General features: G+C 49.5%; 5 protein-coding genes across 39 annotated transcripts in view; 2 read left to right on the top strand and 3 right to left on the bottom strand.

Moving 5' to 3' along the window:
• Nucleotides 1-360, bottom strand: part of CCDC13 (coiled-coil domain containing 13) — a 32,204-nt gene extending 31,844 nt beyond the window's left edge. The window contains exon 1 of the mRNA XM_042889187.1: nt 319-360. The gene's annotated coding sequence lies outside the window, so the exon portion shown is untranslated. The remainder of the gene's footprint in view (nt 1-318) is intronic.
• A 355-nt stretch (nt 361-715) lies between these two features.
• Nucleotides 716-5,477, bottom strand: HIGD1A (HIG1 hypoxia inducible domain family member 1A). Of its 6 annotated transcripts, none has more exons than XM_042888567.1 (4): nt 5,382-5,477; nt 4,012-4,119; nt 2,504-2,638; nt 716-1,828 (listed from the first exon to the last, which is right to left on the bottom strand). In XM_042888567.1, the coding sequence occupies exons 2-4, from the start codon at nt 4,112-4,114 to the stop codon at nt 1,779-1,781; spliced, it is 288 nt and encodes a 95-aa protein (XP_042744501.1). In that variant the 5' UTR covers nt 4,115-4,119; nt 5,382-5,477; the 3' UTR covers nt 716-1,778. The 6 variants fall into 6 exon arrangements, with proteins under 6 accessions (XP_042744501.1, XP_042744502.1, XP_042744503.1 ...); XM_042888568.1 differs by having other exon boundaries at nt 5,387-5,468; XM_042888569.1 differs by having other exon boundaries at nt 5,396-5,464.
• Nucleotides 5,478-9,962: 4,485 nt separating this feature from the next.
• Nucleotides 9,963-14,113, top strand: ACKR2 (atypical chemokine receptor 2). The gene is made up of 3 exons (XM_042888417.1): nt 9,963-10,087; nt 10,604-10,652; nt 12,094-14,113. The coding sequence occupies exons 1-3, from the start codon at nt 10,055-10,057 to the stop codon at nt 13,212-13,214; spliced, it is 1,203 nt and encodes a 400-aa protein (XP_042744351.1). The 5' UTR covers nt 9,963-10,054; the 3' UTR covers nt 13,215-14,113.
• A 714-nt stretch (nt 14,114-14,827) lies between these two features.
• LOC122189317 (7-alpha-hydroxycholest-4-en-3-one 12-alpha-hydroxylase) lies at nt 14,828-17,893 on the top strand. The gene has a single exon (XM_042888416.1). The coding sequence runs from the start codon at nt 14,865-14,867 to the stop codon at nt 16,395-16,397; it is 1,533 nt and encodes a 510-aa protein (XP_042744350.1). The 5' UTR covers nt 14,828-14,864; the 3' UTR covers nt 16,398-17,893.
• A 120-nt stretch (nt 17,894-18,013) lies between these two features.
• The window catches only part of OBSCN (obscurin, cytoskeletal calmodulin and titin-interacting RhoGEF), a 176,423-nt gene continuing 172,553 nt past the window's right edge, over nt 18,014-21,883 (bottom strand). For all 30 annotated transcript variants that reach the window (XM_042888385.1, XM_042888386.1, XM_042888391.1 and 27 more), the window contains 4 exons: nt 21,559-21,782; nt 21,049-21,124; nt 20,435-20,584; nt 18,014-20,315 (listed from right to left, as the gene is read on the bottom strand). In XM_042888385.1, coding sequence (XP_042744319.1) covers nt 20,138-20,315; nt 20,435-20,584; nt 21,049-21,124; nt 21,559-21,782 — 628 coding nt within the window. In that variant the 3' untranslated portion in view covers nt 18,014-20,137. The remainder of the gene's footprint in view (nt 20,316-20,434; nt 20,585-21,048; nt 21,125-21,558; nt 21,783-21,883) is intronic.

Genomic DNA, 21,883 nt, shown 5'->3' with positions numbered 1-21,883 from the left:
TGCACCTTTGGCCTGACAAAACCAATGGCTAAAGCTCCCACAGGCACACCCTGCAGACAGCGATTAGCACGGGGCCTATCTCACTCTGAGGCAGCCAGCAGCCTGATGAAGGACAAAGTGCACCTGCGTGATTGTGAGGGACTTTATTCAGCACCAAGCCTCGCTGGGGACGAATAACAACCTGCGTGCACCGTTCCCCCTCGGGGCTCTGGGATGTGCCACAGCTCACCCTGCGCACCGTCACAGGCCGCGCTGCTCCCTCAGCCTCTCTTGCCGACCCACCCGCTCCGAGCCCCAGGAGCCTACCTACCTACCTACCTACCTACCCGGCCTCCCCCAGCCCCGAGGCCAGCGGCGGAGCCCTCAGAGCCCGCGTTGGCACGGCCGTACCCAGCCCCTCCGGCTCCCGGCTCCGCCTCCGGCCCACGCCGTTCCCATAGCAACAACCAGCCGAAGGCGGAGCAAAGCGCGGGGCCGCGCATGCGCACCCAGCGGAGCGCCGCTCTCCTCAGCGCGGCCGCCATCTTAGCGCCCTCGGCCTCCAGCCAACCCGAGGCGGATATTGGAGCCACCGTTTCTCCATCCTGGGGAAGAGGAGGGCGGTTTACGGCTAAACGAAGCGGAGCAATCTCCGCCTGCCCTGTAGCACCTGGAGGTGTTTTCCAGCTGCCCCGTGGCTCAGCACACCGCTCCCCAGGAAATCCTCACACAAACGTTGGTTATCCGCAGTGCTCTCAGCTGTTTATTCACATTGCATCGCACATTCCTCCCCACAGCAACATATCACAGAGCGGGAGGGCACAACTTATTTGTGAGACATCATATTGGCACGATGGAATGTCAGCTAGTCAGAGAAATATCTTTTTTTTTTTTTTTTTTTTTTTTAAACCAAAACACTTCAAAAAAACATTTATTTTTGTGACTGCTGTTAGAAATATGAGGGGTTCCTGCATAAAATCACATTGGCAGTTTACAAAGGTTTTACACTTCACCCAAGGGGCTTTTCAGATGCAAGTGCTACAAAATTTCTATGGGAAAATATAACTGTGTAAGTCAGAGCTAGATGACGCTTTAAAAGCATTAGAATGCCAAACCCAGACATACTTTAAATGTTAAATTTAAATATTAGCCAGAAGAACACTAAATAAAGTTACAAAATACAGTACTCCAAGGGTCTGAAAGCCTATGGTAAAAATAAGGAGACTGTGTCTTCATTAATGATGAATAAATATAACATTTAAATAGCTGAAAACACACCAAATAAACTCATGCCTTAAATAAAAAAATAAAATAGATGTTTATAGATCTCTCTATTTTAGCAGTGCTACTGGAAGCTTCTAAATTACAAAGCTGGAGGCTGGCAAATACACAGGACAGAAGATAACATGAAAATACAGTGCTATCTTACAGATACGCCTTTACACCCTGGCTGAGGCTTAGCAAAGGTAGCTCAGACTTTGTCATTTTGGGCAATGGCAGCAAAAGAAGTCACCAATTGTAGGGCTGAGTAAAACAGCCAAGGGGAAGACTATGAGTGCTTTACTATATCCCCTAAACAGCAGGGTATGATAGGGCCAATCAAAGAGAACCAGACTGCCATACCCATTCGCCTAGTATGCAATCATTTAGGCTGCCAGCCTCAGAACAGAGTACCATATACAAAAATAAAGGGCAATTCTCTAAAACGATATATTTTTTCCCCTCAAGAACCCCTTGATATGAGGTCTATAGATGCAGTACACAGGTCACCACCGGGACAGATTCAGGTCATCCTTCTATTACTCCTTGGGCTTTACCACGTACTCCTGAAACATGGAATACAGCACACCTATGTGACAGAAAAAAAACACACACAAAAAAAAAGCTGGATTGAATACAAAGTGTTCAAAATCTGAACTCTGAAATTCTGAGCAACAGAAATAGCATTTCCCTTCCTCTTCTGTCATTTGTGGTTTGTTTGGTTGGTTTTTGTTTGTTTTAAATAGTCATGATGAACAAACACTACAGGACTTTCCGTGCACAGAAATTTTCCTTCTTGTACACGGATTCCCAGCCAGCTCTAGTCTGTTTTGCAGCCAAAGTCAAGCTTTGCTTTTGCACTTTCTGGGAAGGCAGATTAGGCAAGCCGCGTTTTGTGGCATACTCATTCAAAACACACACACAGCTAAAATACTTAAATAGGGCCTCGAAGTACAGATCCTTCAGTACATTCAGGGATAATTCTGGGCAATAAGATCACTGTCTATGCAAGCTGTCTTTCCATTGCATTAAGTTCAGAAACAGCAACATATTTACATGGGAAAACATTAACAGCAGGCAGTCTTTTATCTTTTCCTCTAATTTCAGTACCTCCAGAAGCTTCCCACATGTAAAAGCAGTCAAAACTTCTACTCTCAAAGCTAGTGGAGTTTAATACTCAACACGTGTACTACAACATCCACCAGCAGGAAAAGAGGTGCAAGAAGGTCTCCACAACCCATGGTGCTCCCTGCTCAGTACGTACCACACGTTATTGCTCCCACAACAAAGCCCTGCGCTGCCACACGCATGTGAATCAGGTGAAGCGACATCTTTGTGTTCCCCCGATGCTTCAGTTTGTACAGCCCATAGCCCACCACCACGGCAAAGCCGGCCATCCCTGCAAAGGAGGAAAACATCCACGTGAGTAAGGATCGCCTCCCACATCTTGGTGACTTTGATCTGCCTCAAGAAATCCTGAGAGTAAGCATGTTTTTGTCTGATCTCTGCACACAGCGCAAGTCCCTGTCCTTCCCACTGCTTTCCACCTCATTTAAGTCACAAGTCAGCAGGGAAGACAATGACAATTTCCAGTGGTGTTAAAACACAACAGCAGAAACTCAGGGATCATTCTCAAGGTGTCAGAATTTCTTCAGTATTTCTCAGAGAGCACAAGAGCTGCCTGCTTTCTTGGAAGGAAGCTCACAGTCAAGAAAACAGCTCAGCATTGGCTGGGACACTCAGTGTTAATGGTTTGTGGAGGCATCCTAACCTGCCTGCCAAGGATGTTATTTTGGGTGTTGTCACATTTGGCCTTCTTTCACCTGGACACAAATCGTAAGTTCCTCTCCCACACTACAGGACAGATGTTCAGCAAGGTATCGTCACGGGGACACTCCATTTTAGTCCCACAAACCACACAGCCCAGGCTATACCATTTCCTTCTGGTATACAGAAAGGCTCTCACAGAACACCACGCACAACAGTTTTCAATCCCCACCACTTCAGTCCACATTTAGGATGATTGTTTACATAGTTCAAGGAAGGCTGCCAAGTTTTAAGGACTGTGTGTATTTTACTGCCAAAAGCCCAGACAGCTTGGCTACCTGAACAAGAATATTACCAGTTCCACCTGAGAAGCTAACAGCCTTTCTCTGTGCATGATTTACAGAATAGCTTCATAAAATACAAATTAAGAATTTTAGTGCCTGCAAGTCAATCTGACACAGTTTGAGGGTGAGTCGATCAGCCTAGGGGAACCCAGCCCATGGAGCATGCAGTCTGCTCCAATGAGCCCACAGAGCAAAGTCCTGTGACCACAGAAACCAGAAGCAGCAATCAGCTGTTGTGGAACAGCTCACCCCAACTGACCTGAACACCGTCCATTTAAGGCAGCTTGAAATCAAACTCTGTGTCCTGTTAGAGGCGGTTCCCAATCACAGAAAAGTTCCCAGGGGGCACGCAAACCTTTCCTCAGAGCTCTTCCAGTACCTCAGCAAAGGCTGAGAACTCAACCAGTCTCCTCAAACTGGGGAACCACTAAACCTAAAGACAAGAGGCCTCATCGATTTCTCTCTTTACACAGCAGCAAATACCTCCGCAGGTACGATCAGCACTGCTGTTACCACGTAACAACCCTGCGCAAGGAAGTCAGTTCAAAGAGGAAGTCCCATCAAAGCAATTACCTATTCACTGTATGGGACTGTGTTTGCCATATTGATTTCCCATGCACAGAGAGCCTATGTAAGTAAGTACGCCCAGACTTAAGCTCACCAATTGGTACAAATGGCGTCTCCTTAAATTTCCGTAGCAGCTTCGACGTCTGGCTGGTTTCAGTCTCATACTCAGGGTAAACAGGTTCATGTCCGGATGACATGGTGCCTGCAAAGACAAGGAGTCTCCCTTGAGATTTTATAAATAAGTTAAAGGGAACTTTCAGAAAAAGAAAATCCCTTGTGTATTCCACAGGAACGGAAGGTCAGCTTAGTTCAGTGCAAGCTACAAGAGCTGAAGCTGAGCTGAGGAGTTGCATGCAGATGATTTAAATCAAGCAAAGCCTTGGGAAGCTTGTGTACAATTCAGAAAAAGTTTGATAGCAGAAACTTGTTGCTCTATTAATCTTTCATCCCACAACAGATCCCAGCACTCCCACAGGCCCACGGGCAGCAAGAGGCTGCTGAAAGCTTTAATCTCTGCCCACATTTCTTCTCACTGCTCACCACACTGCTTCGCTCCCTACCAGCAGATTCCTTAGTAGCTGCCCTCAGCTCATCCCTCCCTTCTGCCGCCTGCCAGGAAATGCAACAGAAGTGCTACGGGTGGAAAGAGCAACAGAAGGTCAGTGCTGCCTTTAGTGGCTGCTCTGTCACAGCTGCAGCCCATCCTGCTGGAGAGCAGAGCAGGAGCGTGCCCTTGGTGGACACAGCAGCATCACAAGCAGTTTCCATTGCAGCACAGGTGATTCCCCAGAGAGGAAAAAGAAACAGATAGAACCAAACATCACAGCATTTACAAGAGCTCTACACGCTGAGCCTACACCTAACTAGGGAGATCACCACCAGAACTTTCCCGGTTGATCCCACACCACCACGCCGCGCTCCTCGTTCACCTCCCACTGTAAGCATCACTCAACAATCAGCGGCCACTCCTGCTACCACAGCCAGCTAAGGAAGGATTTCTACCTGCATCAATCCAGCGCTGCCCCAACACGCTCGATACCAAACTCAACCCAGCCTCCCCCGGAACCGCACTGCAGAGCTACGCTAAGGGCAGGCCGGGGACCTGCCGGAGCACACCACGGAAGAGGCAACACGCCCGGGCCGAGCAGCATTTCCTGCACACCCATTTCACCCCAGAGCTCTTTAGAATAAACGCTCAAACCGCTCCCAGGGCCCTGCCGAGCTGCGCTCCGCCCTTCTCCCGCGGGACCGGGCACCTCATGCCCGGGGAACGCCAACCGAGCCGCCGGGAGCACCCAGCGGCCCGAGCCGCCCTGACCTTGCCCGACACCCGGGACACACCGAAGCCCGCGAGGCCGCCCGCGAGAACGGCTTCGACACGGAGGAGGCGAACGAGAAAAAAAGATAGGAAAGAGACAGGCCGGAAAACGACCCTCAGCCCCGCACCCGGCGCCCCGCTCCCACCGCACAGCGCGCACTGAAGTCGCCACTCCGCACTCGGCTCCCGACACCGGCCGGCGTCTGCGGCTCCAGGCCCCGCCCCCCACGCGCTATTGGCTGGCAGCCTCGCCCCGCCTGAGAACTACAGCTCCCAGAGCCCCGCGCGCCCACTGCCAGCCAATCCTGAGCGCCGCTTGACGAGGCGGAGCTTTTGCTCCTTATATGGAGTGAAGTCCTTATATGGACTAGGAGGTGAGGCAGGACGTGACGTCACTCGGGGGCTCCTCCCCTCCCCCCCATCAGCAGTGCTTGCAGGAGGGGCGGCGTGGTCTCATAAGGATCCTTCCATCCCGAGTGCTCTTCTGTGCCGTCCCTTCTGCACTTTTCTGATTGCAGCTCAGCCCTTCTGCTCCATCTTCTTGCATTAAATTCACTTTGATAACAAAGGGACAGAGGGGATCCTGCTTCCTGTGCCCAGCACTGAATGGAGAAGTGGGGGGGGGGGGGACATGGAGGATTTTGCTTTTTTAGGGCAAAATCAAACAGCGCAGAGGTTGCAGCATTGATACACAAAGAAGAGATGTCAGCCCGAGGGACGTGGTGGGCAGGGGTGTCTGGAGTGGCTGCATCACAATGTGGGGCTGCACAGGTTCTGGGTGCTGGAAACCCTGAATCACAGAATGGCCATGGTTGAAAGGGACCTCAAGGATTGTGAATCTCCAAACCCCCTGCCACATGCAGGGACACCATCCTCCCCATTTAACACTAGACCAGGCTGCCCAGAGCCCCATCCAACCTGGCCTTGAACACTTCCAGGGATGGACAGAGCATCCACAGCCTCTCTGGGCAGCTGTTCCAGCACCTCACCACTCTCTCTGTAAAGAACTTAACAGCCAGTGAAACCCATATGGAACACATACATCCCCCTGTGAAAGGCAGGGACGTGGCCATGGGGTCAGGAGCAGCCATGTGTGACCTCAGAGAGGCCTGAGATGTAGGGCAGTGAAGCCGATGCCATCAGTGCTGTCATTACTCTGCCTGCCCCAGGAGTTCAGCAGGGCCATGAGGCAGTGCCTGTGTTCAGCTATGGATTGTCATTATTATTTTTCCCTTAGTATTTACTACATCACTAAGAACAAACAGTATTTGCAAAACCATAGGGATTTGGGGGATGAACTCAGCACACTGTTGCATTCCCAAGAGTGGGTTTTTAAGCTGCTGTTTACAGGAAGCAAAACAGAACATAGTTTTTCAGCAGCTTGTTGGCTTTTTGCTTCAAAAATTATGTTGATGTAAACACACATTCAAAGTCAAATGGAAGTTCTCTAGTGGAAGGCAGGACCCTGCTTTGCCTCCACCTGATTTTTGCCTTTTTACCTTATTTTTATTTTCTAAATTTGAGCTCAGTTTGCCGCCTCCTTACAGTGGGACAGGGATTTTAAAGCCTAAAGACAGCATAGAAATTGTTCCTGATTATGGAAGCAGTGCCTGGAGCTGGAACAAAACTCCCCCTGAATATCCTGAAGATGCCTAAAACCTTCTCCTGAACTCGGAGGCAACTTGGCAAAGAAAAACAGCATAGAAAAGTGCTTTGTGGAGACCCCATTTCTGCAGGCTGGGGCCCCAGAAAGAGCAGACTCCTGCTTTTCCAGGCAGCAAAAAACAAGTAGCTCTGCTAACCCTTTTATTTTTTTTTCATGCTACTGAACGTCCCTAAATGCGCTTTCCATTATTGATAATCTGGTTACATTAATTGCCAAAGCCATTAAGGTTCTGCAGAGTATAAAAGGAAAAAAAGGAATCTGCAATTACCAGCTCCCAAATGGAGTTAAAATCTGGTAATAAATGACAGCGAGGGCTGCTCTTGGCCGTGGCTGTTACAGACACATTTAATTCCCTACGACTCTGAGCTCTGAGCTCAAGGGTAGAAACTCAATTATAAAGCCAAACTCACTTCGTTTTCATTGCTGGGCTAACGAAGCTCCTGTCACCTGGAGCAGCCCCATCAAAGCTTCTGCTTTTCGCTCCCTGCTAATGTACATTGCCCAGACGTGCTCGAGGGCTGTGCACAGGCCTGTGAGGCAGCTAATTGCTGTAATTGACCAGCTAAATGGCTGGTTTGGTTCCCTTTGGAAACCCGAGTCTTAGCCTGGCAGCAGAAACAAGCAGCTTTTGGTCCTGCATGGGCTGTAGGGAAATGCAAGTTTGATGCAAGGGCAGAGCATGGAGGAGGTGTGGGCTGGGAGATGCATAGGTTTTCTCTGAAGAGTGTTTTAAATCAGTAACACCCATATTTTTGGTGCAAAAGACATTTTGGAATAGTGGATAAGGAAGTAACCAACAAAATGTGTCTCAAAGTACCACAGCAACAGCAAGGAGAACACGGAGACCAGGCTGGAGGCAACTCCAGCACCTGAGCAGTGATATTGGACATCTCACTGCAGGATGGTTTCCTGACATTTTCCAGCTGTCAGCACTGGGTTTCCTGTTGGTTGGAGTCTTCTGATGCTGTTTCCATCCTGCTGTGCTTTGGGGTTGGTTTGAGCCCGCGCAATGGTGGCAGCACTGATGTCCCTGTCACCCACACAGTGTCAAGAAGAACCCAAACTGTGGAGGTTCCTTGCTGTGAGGCTTTTATTTATTCATTTATTGGAGGTTTCTGCCCATTCTGTTGTCTTTGCTACTCTTCCATTGTTTAAGAACACGGATGTGGAATAGAATCATACAATTACAGAATCAGTTGAGTTGGAAGGGACCCTTAAAGGCTATCAGTCCAACTTCCCTGCAGTGAACAGGGACACCCACAGCTCCCTCACAGCCCTATCCCCTGACCTCGAGTTTCTTCAGGGACTCCAGGACGTCCAGCTCATACCTCAGTTCTTGAGATTTTACTCCCCAAAAGCTGTGTTGATTTTTTTTCCACACAATCCCCATCTCTGGAGGTACTTAAGAGCATGTAGACATGGAAATATGGGATGTGGTTTGGTGACGGGACTGAGTTGGTCTTGGACTGCAGTGGATGTTCCCAGTAATTAAAGCTTTTACAAAAAAATCTAGAAGGAGCGTGCTGCCACATCTGTGGTTGTGAGGTAGCAAACCCAAGGCCAACGGGGAAAAAGAAATGAGAGGCATGGAGGAGAGAGGTGAAGAAGGAAGGGTTGTGGATGGATGGGGACGAATGCATTGCAGAACAAAGAGAAGACAGGCAGAAGAGGCTGGTTACCTCTAAGCAAGCAACAGGGCTAAGTAATCACAGAATCACAGAACTGTAGGGGTTGGAAGGGACCTCCAGAGATCATGGAGTCCAACCCCCTGCCAAAGCAGGTTCCCTACAGCAGGTCGCACAGGTCGGCATCCAGGCAGGTCTTGAACATCTCCAGAGCAGGAGACTCCACCACCTCCCTGGGCAGCCTGTTCCAGTGCTCCGTCACCTCACTGTACAGAAGTTCTTGTGCACATTGGTGTGGAACTTCCTATGCTGCAGTTTCCAGCTGTTTCCCCTTGTCCTGTCTCCACTCACCACTGAAAACAGTCCGGCCTCGCCATTCTGCCCCCCACACCTTAGATACTTATAGACCTGGATCAAGTCCCCTCTCAGTCTTCTTTTCTCAAGGCTGAACAGACCCAGTTCACTCAGCTTCTTCATAGCAGAGATGCTCCAGGCCCCTCACCATCTTTGTGGCCCTCCGCTGGACTCTTTCCAAGAGATCCCTGTCTTTTTTGTACTGGGGAGCCCAGAACTGGACGCAGTGCTCCAGATGAGGCCTCACCAGGGCAGAGCAGAGGGGGAGGATCACCTCCCTCGACCTGCTGGCCACGCTCTTTTTAATGCACCCCAGGATGCCATTGGCTCTCTTGGCCACAAGGGCAACTGCTGGCTCATGGCCGACCTGTCATCCACCAGGACACCCAGGTCCCTCTGTGCAGAGCTCCCCTCCAGCAGGTCATCCCCCAACCTGTACTGGTGCATGGAATTATTCCTCCCCAGATGCAAGACTCTACACTTGCTTTTGTTAAACCTCATCCGGTTTTTCTTTGCCCAGCTCTGCAGCCTGTCCAGGTCTTGCTGAATGGCAACACAGCCTTCAGGCGTGTCAGCCAATCCTCCCAACTTTGTATCATCAGCAAACTTGCTGAGGGTGGCCACCATCCCCTCATCAAGGTCATTGATGAAGATGTTGAACAAGACCGGACCCAGCACAGACCCCTGAGGAACACCGCTGCTTACAGGCCTCCAGCCAGACTCTGCACCACCAACGACCATCTGTGCTCTGCCAGTCAGCCAGTTCTCAACCCACCTCACTGTCCACTCATCTATCCCACACTTCCTCAGCTTTGTTATAAGGATGTCGTGGGGAACAGCATCAAATGCCTTGCTGAAATCAAGGTAGACTACATCCACTGCTCTCCCCCCATCCACCCAGCCAGAGACAACATCATAGAAGGCTACCAGGTTGGTCAAGCGCGACCTCCCCCTGTTGAACCCGTGCTGACTACTCCTGATAACCTGCCAAGTAAGCCCAGTCTGTCTCGCCTCCTTACAAATCCTAATTCAGTTTTTTTCAGGGGTGGTGTCAGCGCTGCAGTGACTCCAGGAAAGGCAAAATGAAGGCAGGGCGGTCACGCTGAGCTCACGTTTCCTCTTGCACCACTATGAGAGGTTCGTTCCTAGAAGCCTGAGTCAAACTTCTGGCACAATGGGAACTGCCCGCCGTGGAGCAGCGGCTCTCGTAAGCGTGTTTTCTCTTTTGTGCTTGTAGATAATGGAAGAACCTGGAGAGCTTCCTTTGGGCTGGGGTTAATTTCTTGGGAGGATTAATCGCTTCTTTACGCTGCAACATGGGATGTAGTGTGAATGTCTGTGCAGTGCTGTAGGGAGGAGGGATGACACAGCCAGGGGAGAAGCAGCATCTTGGAGAGCTGGAAAAGCCCCAGAAGTGGGGGTGTGGGGTGGCTGCCCCAGTGTGGGTGCAGGGAGTGCTGGAGCTGTTTTGGAGTCTGACTGGATGTCAGAGTGGGTGGAAAATTTTGGCTTCCTCCCATGGACGTGTAGTCCAGAATGCATTCAGCTGCAGATGATTTTTCTCCAAAACATGAAGCAGAAAAAAAGCTCATTCCCAGAAAGTTTTATTCGGTGCTGTTGTGCTGTGCATCCATCTGGCTGCCCTCTGGTGGTCGCCAAAGGAAGGTGAGACAGCAGGAAAACATCACAGCTCTGCTCACACTGAACTTTCTCTCCTTTTCAGCCAGCCTGGGATGGACCCTTCAGCAGTGTCAGACGCGGGATCACAACAGGTATGTCTGTAGCTTCACCTCTTGCAGCTCTGCACTGCAGGGATCCTCAGCACTCTGCTCCAACCCTGCTCTGAGATGCAGGGGCTCCTGCTTCAGGCCCTTCCACGAGGAAGGCCTGGTTCTGGTCCTAGCTGCTTTGGGGATCTTGGTCATGGGTAGGATTGGGGTTAGCACAGCTCGTCCTGGGAACAGCAGCTTCATTTTCTCTTTACTTGGTGATTCAGTTGCGGAGAGCAAGACAGGAGAGGCTGAAGGCAGGGAACTGCACTACACACATGCTTTGGAATTGCTGGAAAAATGGGTCCCAGAGAAAATGAGGGTAGGCTTGGTCATGATGTGTGCCCCAGGGGTGGTGGGGACATCTACAGCCAGTCTGACCTCTGTGACAGCCTTGGTTTGCTGTTAGAGCCTGGAGTCTTGATTATTAAAACCCACTCTGACCTTCATGGTACCAACTGGAGATGTCTCAGGCAGATTTCATCTATCTCCCACCGTAGGAGATTTCATCTCTTCAGTAACAGATATTGCCCTGTTTGGGTGACTTTTGGAAGATGACTTCCTTGTGATGCTCTCGTGGTTGGAGTTCGTTCAGAATCAAACTGTGAAATTAGGAAGTTCTCTCAGTTACTGACCTTTTCCTGAAGTCTGGTCTGTAGCTGTTGGAACCAGTGTGCAGTCCTCAGGCACAGGAGGAGCAACTCTGATGCATAGCCTTGGGCAGGGGCTTCAACCCACCTCTTGTCTCATGCTTTGATTCCTGGAACTGACACAAAGAGGAGACCTGTTGTACCACGAGCAGTTACTTTTTGCTATTTTGTTTCTGAGAGCAGCCCTAAAGCTACAGGCGCTGGTGGCAGGTTCTGCTATGCTGAAAAGCAGGATGTCAGTTTGGATATTAAGTAAAATTTCTTCTCAGAAAGAGTGGTAATGCACCAGCACAGGCTGCCCAGAGAGGTGATGGAATCCCAGTCCCTGGGAAGGGGTAGATATGGTCAGTAGGGTGAGGGTGAGGGTAGGTTGGGGCTGAACTGAGTGATCTGAGTGGTCGTTCCCAACTGGAATGATTCTGTGATTCTATGCTGCTTTCTCAGTAGGAGTCCTGGTGAACACAGAGCAGTACACAGCTGGGTGTGGTGCTAGACTTCACGTAATTTAGGGTAGAAACTTCCTCAAAAGTGCAGTGGTGTCAGAGGGAAGTGGTGAATCAGCTCAGAGGAGACCATGCTTTTCGTGCATGGGAGCAAGGAAACCTGAAGTATGATTTTAAATGTTTGTGTCTATGGCTGTCTTCATGCTGTAGGCAAAGGCCAAAGAGTGTGGGACATGCGGCATGGATTTAAACCTATAAGCTGAAGAAAACATTCCACTTTTGCTCTTCCTGCAATTGGAGTGACATTTTGAAATGCCCTGCTGATCCCCTTCTCTTGTCTTTTGCTCCTAGACAGCCACTTGCCCTGTGCAGCTTCAAAGCTAGCAATAACAACAGCTACAGCCTTGCTGGGTGGCCAAGATTACACTGCCAATTCAAGTGACTACCCCTATGAGTACCTGAATGAGGAAGACTACGTGCTTTATGGCCTTTGCACCAAAGAAGAGGTGGTGTTCTTTGGCAAAGCATTCTTGCCAGCTTTTTACAGCATGTTATTCCTGGTTGGGTTCATTGGGAACGCTCTTCTGTTTACTGTCCTCATGTATGTCAGTAAGCAAAAGAAGACAGCAGAGGTGTATCTGCTGAACCTGGTGGTTTCGGATTTTCTCTTGCTGCTAACCCTTCCTTTCTGGGCCCTGTTCATTTCTCAGTGGGTGACCTGGGATCTGTTGTGCCCAGTCTTAAATGCCATGTACATCATGAATTTTTACAGCGGTATCTTTTTTGTAAGCTGCATGAGTCTGGACACGTATCTGCAGGTAGTTCATGCCTACTCTCCTCACAGCTCTGTGACACGGAAGAAGTCCTTCCTCGTCTTGTTGGTGTTGTGGGTCCTCTCCATACTCCTCTCCATTCCCGATGCCCTCTTCAGCAGCACGAAGGAAATGCACAACAAAACCATCATGTGCACGCATGATTACGGCCAGAAACACTTCTTTTGGAAAGTTGTCTTTCAGGTCACTCAAAACATCCTGGGTTTCCTTTTGCCTTTCTTCTTCATGGTGTTCTGCTATTCCCGCAGCGTGTGTGTCCTCACCACGTCTCGGGTGCCTGGCTTGAGGAGAGCACTGTTCTTTGTCTTTACTCTGGTGGCTGTCTTCTTTATCCTGTGGTTCCCTTACAACATTGTCCTCGTCCTTCACTCCTTGCAGTACGTTGGTTTGATCCAGAGCTGTGAGAGGAGTAGGCAACTGGACTATGCCATGCAGATCACAGAGAGCTTGTCCTTTGTCCACTGCTGCCTCAACCCTGTGCTCTACGCTTTTATGAAGAAACGATTCAGGTTGTACCTACAGAAGATCCCTCAGGCTTTCTGTAGGAAGGGCACCTTCGACATCCAGCTCTCAGAAACAAGCTGCTCTTGCAGCAGATACACCGCTCAGATAGAAATGTTGAGCGTCACCAACACATGATAAATTCTTTCTGGCTTTTGCCACGGGGCAATGTGCTCAGCCAGGCTCACCCCTTAGCCTACCAGGAGAGACAACAGGAAGAACAGGCAGTTTTAAGTGGGTCTGAACCACACTGAAGCGTACTGAGCAGGACACTGTGTTTACCCAAGGGATGGATCCTTGGTCTGAAATCAGTTTGATCATCACAGCACCAGAATTCAGACCAGTAACTATCAGTAAGAGAGAGAGAAAAAGTAAAACACAAAATGAAAAAGCTCAACAGAGACCATCATTAACAGACATCAGTTTAACCTCTCTACAGAGTGGCAGCATGGCCTTAAACAGAAGAGCATGGATAGCTATTAGCCAATTCTTATGACTGATGTGGTTTTACAGTTCAAGGTTACTAGTTTGTTGATCTTTATTTAAAAGGTGCTGTTCACCCCAAATGTTTTTGAACTTTAGCTGGGCTTTTTCCAGCCTAGAAATCAATTCAGCATATAAATTGGCTAGAACTGTGCAAATAAAGTTTATACCTTCAGAGCACATACTCATCACCTTCTTGATGTTATTGCTAGACAGTGTTACTGATAGAACTGAGAAGGGTTTTCAGTTGAACAAAAAACATGCATTTGTTTTCACTGCCATTATTGCCATCATCACTGCTGTGTGTTTCCAAAATGGCAAAGCTAGGAGCTTCACTTAAAAAAACACCAAAGCAAATATGAAGGTGATGCTACGCTGTGATCTTTGCTACATGGGTCAGGTCTGCGGCAGGGGTGTGGAAGGGAAGAACAGCTGGGAAACAAATCTGAGATAGATAGAGATCTTCATCTCCTGATCTACCCAGGGAGGGCCCTTGGGACTGTAAAGAGCTTTTGATGGGATGCTTAGGGGAAGAGGTGAAGGTAAAGAAAACAAGGGGTGAACTGGGGAGGAACGAGGGTGGGAAAATAGGGGGCGGGTGGAAGCAGCTTGCCCTGTGCATGGTCATCTCCTTACTAAATCCTTTTCCTTAACTCTCTCACCACGTAATGCCCCTTTATCTCACTCAATGCTGCTGCAAGGTCCGCATGCCAGCAGCTGGATGCCCAGTAGTGCTGCACTGGGCACAAGGGACAAGGTTCCTGGGGTCCCCCCCACCCCAACGGGAGACAGTGAGGACCAGAAGGCAACATGAGTGGAGCTGTTGCAGACCTTTCCTTCTCTTGGCATTTGAGACCAATGTAGCTCCACTCTGTCTCCGGCTTGATCCCAATTCCAGCAGCACTTCAAACATCTGTTCCTCCTCTCTTCTTTCCAGCCTGCACTACATATCTGTAGCTGAGTGTTAAATGCAGAAATTGCTGAGGGGAATTCTCCAAAGACCCTTTTTCAAAACAGTGCAGCCCAGAAAAGAGGTTTGGCTTATACTGCTGCAGAGCTCACGCTTACACCCATCCACTTTATGCAGCAGCCTGTTGACTGCAGTGGACTCTAACGTACCTTTCACTTTAAAAATCTCTGTGTGTCAGCCAAGAAAGATGTCCTCACTCCAAATTGGAAAAGCAAATAATTGCTGCCAATTGGGGCAGATGCTGTCAGCTCTGCACCTGCGTATCAGCTGCTGATCGGAAATAAAAGGCACTTCCCTCACTCTGGGTCAAACCCCCAGCCAGGAGAAGGGCTCAGATGGCATTCTGGACAGTTTTCCTCTGTACCTTGGTGGTATTGCTGCTTGGGGGGCTCTACCACCTGGGGGCCTTTCGGAGACGAAGACCCAATGAGCCGCCTCTGGACAAAGGCATCATTCCCTGGCTGGGTTATGCACTGGATTTCAGAAAGGACAGTTCAGCGTTTCTAAGTAAGATGCAGAGAAAATATGGAGATATTTTCACAGTGCTGATCGGAGGCTATTACTTTACCTTTGTGATGGACCCCTTCTGCTTTGGAGCCATTGTGAAGGAATCACGGTCTAAACTAGACTTTCTGACCTTTTCAGCTAACTTGGTCTACCGGGTTTTTGGCTACAAGTCCAAGACGAACAACAATAGTGCTCTGCATGTTTTTAACACAAAGTATCTGATGGGAGATGGACTCACTCTCCTGACACAAGCCACCATGGACAACTTCCAGAAGCTGTTGTTTTTCAAGCTGAGCTCAGGAGAGGAGAAGCGACCATGGCAAGAGGCCGGCCTCTTCCACTACTGCTACAACATCGTCTTCAGAGCTGGGTACCTGGCTTTGTTCGGCACCGAGTCGTACCAAGGGACAGGGAACAAGGAGAAAGCTTACGAGCAAGATCTCATCCACTCCAACCAGCTGTACACCGAGTTTCGGAAGTACGACCGCCTCTTCCCCCGCCTGGTCTATGCCGTGTTGCCTCCCAAGGACAAAGTAGAAGCTGAGAGGTTGAAGAGGTTCTTCTGGGATGCTCTGTCCGTGAGTAAGAGCTCTCGGAAGGAAAACGTCAGTAGGTGGATAAGTGAACAAGACAAGTTTTTGGCAGAAATTGGCATGCCTGACTACATGCGGGACCGCTTCAAGTTCATGATGCTGTGGGCATCCCAGGGCAATACAGGCGCTACTTCCTTCTGGCTCCTCTTGTATCTCATGAAGGATCCAGAAGCTATGAAGGCTGTAAAGGAAGAAGTAGAGAAAGTCTTGAGGGAGCACGGTCAAGAAGTGAAGCCAGGAAGCCCACCAATTAACATCACCAGAGACATGTTAGCCCAGACTCCTTTTCTGGACAGTGCCGTGGAGGAGACCCTGAGGCTGATGGCAGCCCCAATCCTGATCAGAGCCATCCTCCAGGATATGACCCTCAAAACGAGTGGTGGCACAGAGTACAGTCTGCGCAAAGGGGACCGAGTGGCTCTGTTCCCACACCTCTCTGTGCAGATGAATCCAGAAATCCACCCTGAACCTCACAAATTTAAGCATGACCGCTTTGTCAACCCGGACGGCACCAAGAAAAATTTTTACAAGAATGGCAAACGGCTGAAATACTTCAACATGCCCTGGGGGGCCGGTGTATCCATGTGTCCTGGGCGGTTCTTTGCTACAGAAGAAGTTAAATTGTTTGTGTTCTTGATGCTGACTCACTATGACCTGGAGCTGGTCAACGACCAAGAGGAGATCCCAGACATAGATTTGAGCCGCTGGGGATTTGGAACCATGCAGCCTGTTCACGACGTTCAGTTCAGATACCGACTACGTGTTTGAAAAAGCTGTGGTGTTCTGCTTGTCCAGATGTTGCTATGAAATAAACCGCCCGAGCTGGTGGCTGCTGGATCCGTGTGGAGCCAATGCCAGTATGTTCTTCTTTGCTTAACAGCATGGTGGCTTTTCTCTTCGTCTTCTTTGCATGTAGCACAGCCCTGCATCACCCCTTACCCTGTCTGGGTAGGGCAATAGAAGCTCATCTGCACACCCACAGGGGAGCCCAGAGATACAATGGTGAGGTGGAGGGCCCCAAGTAATGCCCTGCTGGGTTACTCCCAGCTCTTCACAATGGCTACCAGCCTGTCAGAAACCAACTTGTACATGCCAAGAGGAGAATGAGGATGTAACAGTAGGTTAATTAAGGACAACTGGGAACCCAGATAAAGGATGAATGCCTCAGCTGGGTCTCTTTGTGTCTGTCCCACCAGAGCAGCAACCCCACAGCCCAGGCATGAGGCCTACTGAGATTAGTCACAGGGATTGGGATTAAGGGGTGAGGCATTTTGTGGGGCACAGAGGAGAGGCAGGTGGGGATTGTAACAGGTTTATGGTGGGATGCTTGAGGAACGAACCAAAATGGAGAAAAGGAGGGATTTAGGTGATGCAGGGAGGAAAGTAGAGTTATAAAGAGTTAAAAATGTGCAGGTGTGTGCAAATAGTCAGCTCACCCATACACGTGCCTTTCCACACTGTGCCCAATCTTTCCTTAAGAATTGCCTTTCTGTGAGTGGAGAGCTGGGGTCTGGTGTGCAAACCTGGTTCCTGATGTCCTCCCAGCCTTTCCTTGAGGCTCATGTACTGGCATTGTTCCCATCTAATGCATGCTGGGGGTACCTCTTCCCTTCTCTTTTTTTTTTTTCTTCCTTCAGCAGCCAAGGGAACATCAGTCCCCACAGGAGTTAAGTCACAGCACAGTGAACCAACTTGCTGCAGACACCGTCTTTGGAGGTTTTCATAGAATGGCTTAGGTTCACATCCCTCCTGTGCTGGGGATCTGGATGCAGTGCTCCAGGTGGGACCTCACAAGGGCAGAGCAGAAGGAGACAGTCACCTTCCTGCTCACTGTTGTCCCTCTGTTGATGCAGACCAGGATGCAGTTGCCCTTCCAGGCTGCAAGAACACACTGCTGGCTCCAGAATCCCCAAGCCTTCTCCGCACGGCTGCTCTCTGTGAGCGCTTCTCCCATCTGCACTCATATCTGGGACTGCCCCAACCCAGGTGCAGCACCCTGCATTTGGCCTTGTTCAACCTCATTAGGTTCTTGTGTGCCCACTTCTTGAGTTTGCCAAGGTCCCTCTGTTATGTACAATCAAGGTCCAGAACTCAAATGTTTTATTATGTCTCAAAACATCAAAGCCAGATTCTGCTTTCTGTTGTGAAGGACGGGGCTATGTTATAACTGCAGCAACTGAACAACTGTTGTAACTTCTCCTGGTGAAGGCAGAGCTGTCCTAGGAAAAAAATAATCTGCATTTTAGTGCTTTGCTGTACTCTAATCGGTGTGTGTGTGTTTTGTTACAGCTTGTAATGACCTCAGATCAGAGATGAGAGTGGGTTCTGAACAAACATGGACTGGGTTTGGGAAAGAGAGAGAAAAACGATGAGAATGGCAACGATTCAGCAAAAATATCTGGTTTTAATTCCTTGTCAGAATAGATAATTTAACAAAACAATATTGAGTCCATAAAAGACTTCAGACATGCTCAAACGCATGCAAGTATGAGAAGCAAAAATCACTTAATTTGAGGAATAGTGTAAAAGCTCCAAACGGGTAAATCTGCAATTAAAGTTTATGCTTGGATGGGTTGTCCACAGAGCAGTCCATCCCAAAGCGTAGCAGTAAGAGGAAAAACCAGACTGTGCCAACAGATACCTTATGGGTCCTGAAAGGTTCATAGACCACACCTCATCGCGCTGTCTTCCATAACTCCTTGAAACCCAAGAGAACCGAGCATGAAATCTGGCCCTAAGACCTTGCTTGTCTCTTCTCCAATGCACTGTGAAGAAAGCATGACCTTAATATTCAAAGATGTGCAGTCTGACAAATCAGTGTCTGCTCTGCACAGCACAGTGGGAACAGCTTTGCTCCCAGCTTGCTCCGCACACAATGCAGGAGGAGCAATCAGGGTGCTACAAGCTTCAGGTCTGTGGCAACATGGGTTAAATATGTTGGAAAAGATCCCCACTGGCTGAACAACATCATGTCTAGCATTGAACTGTAACATAGTAGGAACTGATTTCCCATCCTTGACCCTCTGAACACAGTGAGGTGTGGCTTGAGGAAAGGCTGTGCTTAAATGCTGCATGTAGGGAAAGCTCAAGAAACCCAACTGCACCCATAAATGCATCACTCACATCAGAGAAACCCAAAGGAACACAGAGGTTATAGATACAAAGCAACGACACAGCGAACACCATCCGTCCTCAGCAGATCTTGAAGGACTGCAGCGTTCAGGATGCCCTGGGCTTTCCTGAAGAATCTGAAGACAAACTGATGCAGATGCAGTGGGGCAGGTGAGGGGTTGTTGTGAAGTCCTGTGTGATGGGTAAACCAGTCATCTAGTTCTAATGGGAGATTTCAAATACACATGCCCCCCCCCAAAAAAAGTGTTGTGGTGTCTACAGACCACGAACCCCTTGAGGAACATGACCAGCTCTGCAGCAACAGCAGTGGAAGTGCCCACGGAGAGCATGTAGGCCCTATGACAGGTGGTTAACTTGAGCCCCAGGGAGAGCAGGCTACAGCTTTGTGAGGATTCGGGTAGGACAGATGTGCAATTTATCAGTGACTGGAAAGCCCCAGTGCTTTTTCCATCCCTGCACTCACCCTGTGCTACAAGTGCAATGTGCTGAGCCTGACCAATGGATGTCACCAGGGTCCCGTTGCCCAACCCTGTGTCTGACACAAGGCAAAGACATCATGGGACACATCACAAACATGGCAACACAGCACACATCTCGTGCGGAGGGACTCACAAGGTCTCTGGTTCAACCCCCTGCTCACACTGAGCTGCTCAGGGCTTTTATCCAGTTGGATCTGTACATCCAAAGCTGTAGGATATGTTGCTGCCTGGCATCAGCCCCTGGAAGCACTGTTTCCCCACAGTGAATCTTCCTGACTTGTTTTCTGTTTCCCCACTCCTGCTATCACCTCCTTGGAGCTCTTTTTGTATCAGAGTTGTTTTCCCTTTATAATTGTTTTCCATTTCCTTTGGGATTTCACAGAATCACAGATCTGTAGGCATTGCAAGGAACCACTGCAGCCCATCAAATTCAACCCCAGGAGGCAGGCAAGAAGCCCACCAGTCTCTCAGTCCTTGTAGCAATGGGATAAGCGATCCAGTAGCATCTGAAAGTGCATGGTGCTGGCATCCTGGGGACAGGCCAGAAGTCAATAGCCAGTGTTTGCACACTGACTTCAGGGAAGATTTGCTAAGCTGCTCAGGGCTAGCAGCTAGTCCCATTCAGAAGGGGCTCTGCAAACCTTTCCTGCCTGTTCCTGGAAGCGCAGAGCCAATTCACCCAAGTACTGTCAAGTTACCACCTGTCAGCTGAGCCACGTTAACTGCATTTCAGCTCTTACCAGGTGGCAGTGCGTTCATTTGCTTAGCTGGGCTGAATTGCATTTAGGAAGAACAGAGTCAGCTCAGGTCAGCTGATGCGCAGTAACTCGACAGAACAGTTTGCTACCAAACACAGAGCAGAAGGGGAGATGATCCGTGCCTATCTCCACATCCCCTTCACTGTGCAATCATGAGGCCGTACTTGGAGCACAGCAGACCCCTTTTCTTTTCCCGGTCAGTGAGGAAATTTCTCAGTTTGGTGGTGGGGAAGGTAACCAGCGCTTGCTGCCTGTTGTCCAAACCTGTCTCCTGGAGCCACGGGCTCTGAAGGCACTCGGAGGCTGATGGTCTTCCCCTGGGACAAAGGGGAGAAGGTCGGTTGGGTTTTCTCTCCCAGATCCCAAATGGGAGAGGAAAAAGGGGGGCAGGAGCCGGGATTTGCACAAACTGCCAGGGGAGCCGACGCTGCCTTACCAGGGGTTTGCACACAGGGTGCTCTGGAGAAATGACACTGCTCCTCCGGAGAGACCCGCGTAGCACCGCGTCAGCTTCACCTTCCCCTTCCTGGTGGTTCTCAGGAACTCGCAGGGCACATCAGAGCTGACTGGATAGGTGGCGCTCAGCCTAGCCCGAAACAATAGCATTGTCAGCACAAAGGGCATCGCTTGAGATGCTCCTTCCCCTGGGAACTCCCATCCCATCATGGCAGTGCAAAGAAACATCACATGGAAAACAGAATCCCAAAGAGCAATGTTCTTCAGTGGGCTCCATGACGTCAGCTGCTTTTCTGCTTGGTGAAATTTGAATTTTCTTGTTCAAGTGGGGGCTTTTCAGACAAGGCTGAGTAAGAAACACAGCAGCTGCTGGGCTGCAAAACCACCTCCTTGTTCCACTTGGAGATGTGGCTGGGACTGAGCATCCTTGTACAGTGCAGCCAGCTCCACAGCCTCTGCCACATGTCTTTGGTGGCACTGCCCAAGGGAGAGGCTACTACTGATGTTAATATCTGAGTGGGTACAGCTCCCTTTTTTGATGACTTGGAAATGGCACTTTTAAAGCCAGGGCTATGGAAGGACAGGCTGACTTACATGATGAATGCCGTGATTCCAATGGACCAGATATCAGTCTGTGGGAGGGCTCCTTGCTCTGTCAGCAGTTCTGGAGCTAGAAAAGCAAATGGGTGTGAGCCAAGCTCCCCTCCGATGCTACAGCACCAAAGCCAGCACTTAGCACTTTTATGTTTTGCTACCTTCCTGAGGATGGAGAAAATCTTTCTGGTACAGGGAGGTTGGCTAATCTCAGTCATGGCCGAAACAAAACCTTGAGAACATCAAAACAATGGGGCTTGCTGGCACAAACACTACAACCTTGAACACAGGACACATGGACACCAGCCAGAACACCACTGGTCATGACTTCTGGCTCTGTCCTCCATGGTGGCCTGGGAACTGCTGTCACACCACCCATGCCCATCAGCTCACTGTGAAACTTCTTGCTGGGGTCACCTGCACTCTCAGTGCCTTGCCCACTGGCTCAGCCTATCTGTTTACTGCATATTGCATACAACATCAGGGTTGCTGTGAATAAAGTCTACTCACCCATGGTTTCAACATAATCCATGCATTTGTCCAGGGTAATGACCTTGTCTTGTGTGTAAAACTGTGCATTGCCAAAATCCAGGAGCTTCAGCAGGTTGGGCTCAGTGATGATCATGTTTTCAGACCTGAGATCCAAGTGCAAGATGCTGTGTGCGTGGAGGTACTCAACTGCACTGAGGATCTGCCACAGGTAATCTCGGACCTCCACCTCTGAGTATGACGTCCTGGTAGAAGAAAGTGGTAGAAACCAGAGGTGTCGTATCTGCCTGCCCAACCTGCCTAACCCTAACCCTAACCCTAACCCTAACCCTAACCCTAACCCTAA

Source organism: Lagopus leucura, unplaced genomic scaffold (assembly GCF_019238085.1).
Source record: "Lagopus leucura isolate 7727_CA_CO unplaced genomic scaffold, USGS_WTPT01 Super-Scaffold_100157, whole genome shotgun sequence".
In the NCBI taxonomy this organism is placed as follows: domain Eukaryota; kingdom Metazoa; phylum Chordata; class Aves; order Galliformes; family Phasianidae; genus Lagopus; species Lagopus leucura.
Note: the sequence above shows the minus strand (reverse complement) of the source record. Positions and strands in the feature narration are given on the sequence as shown.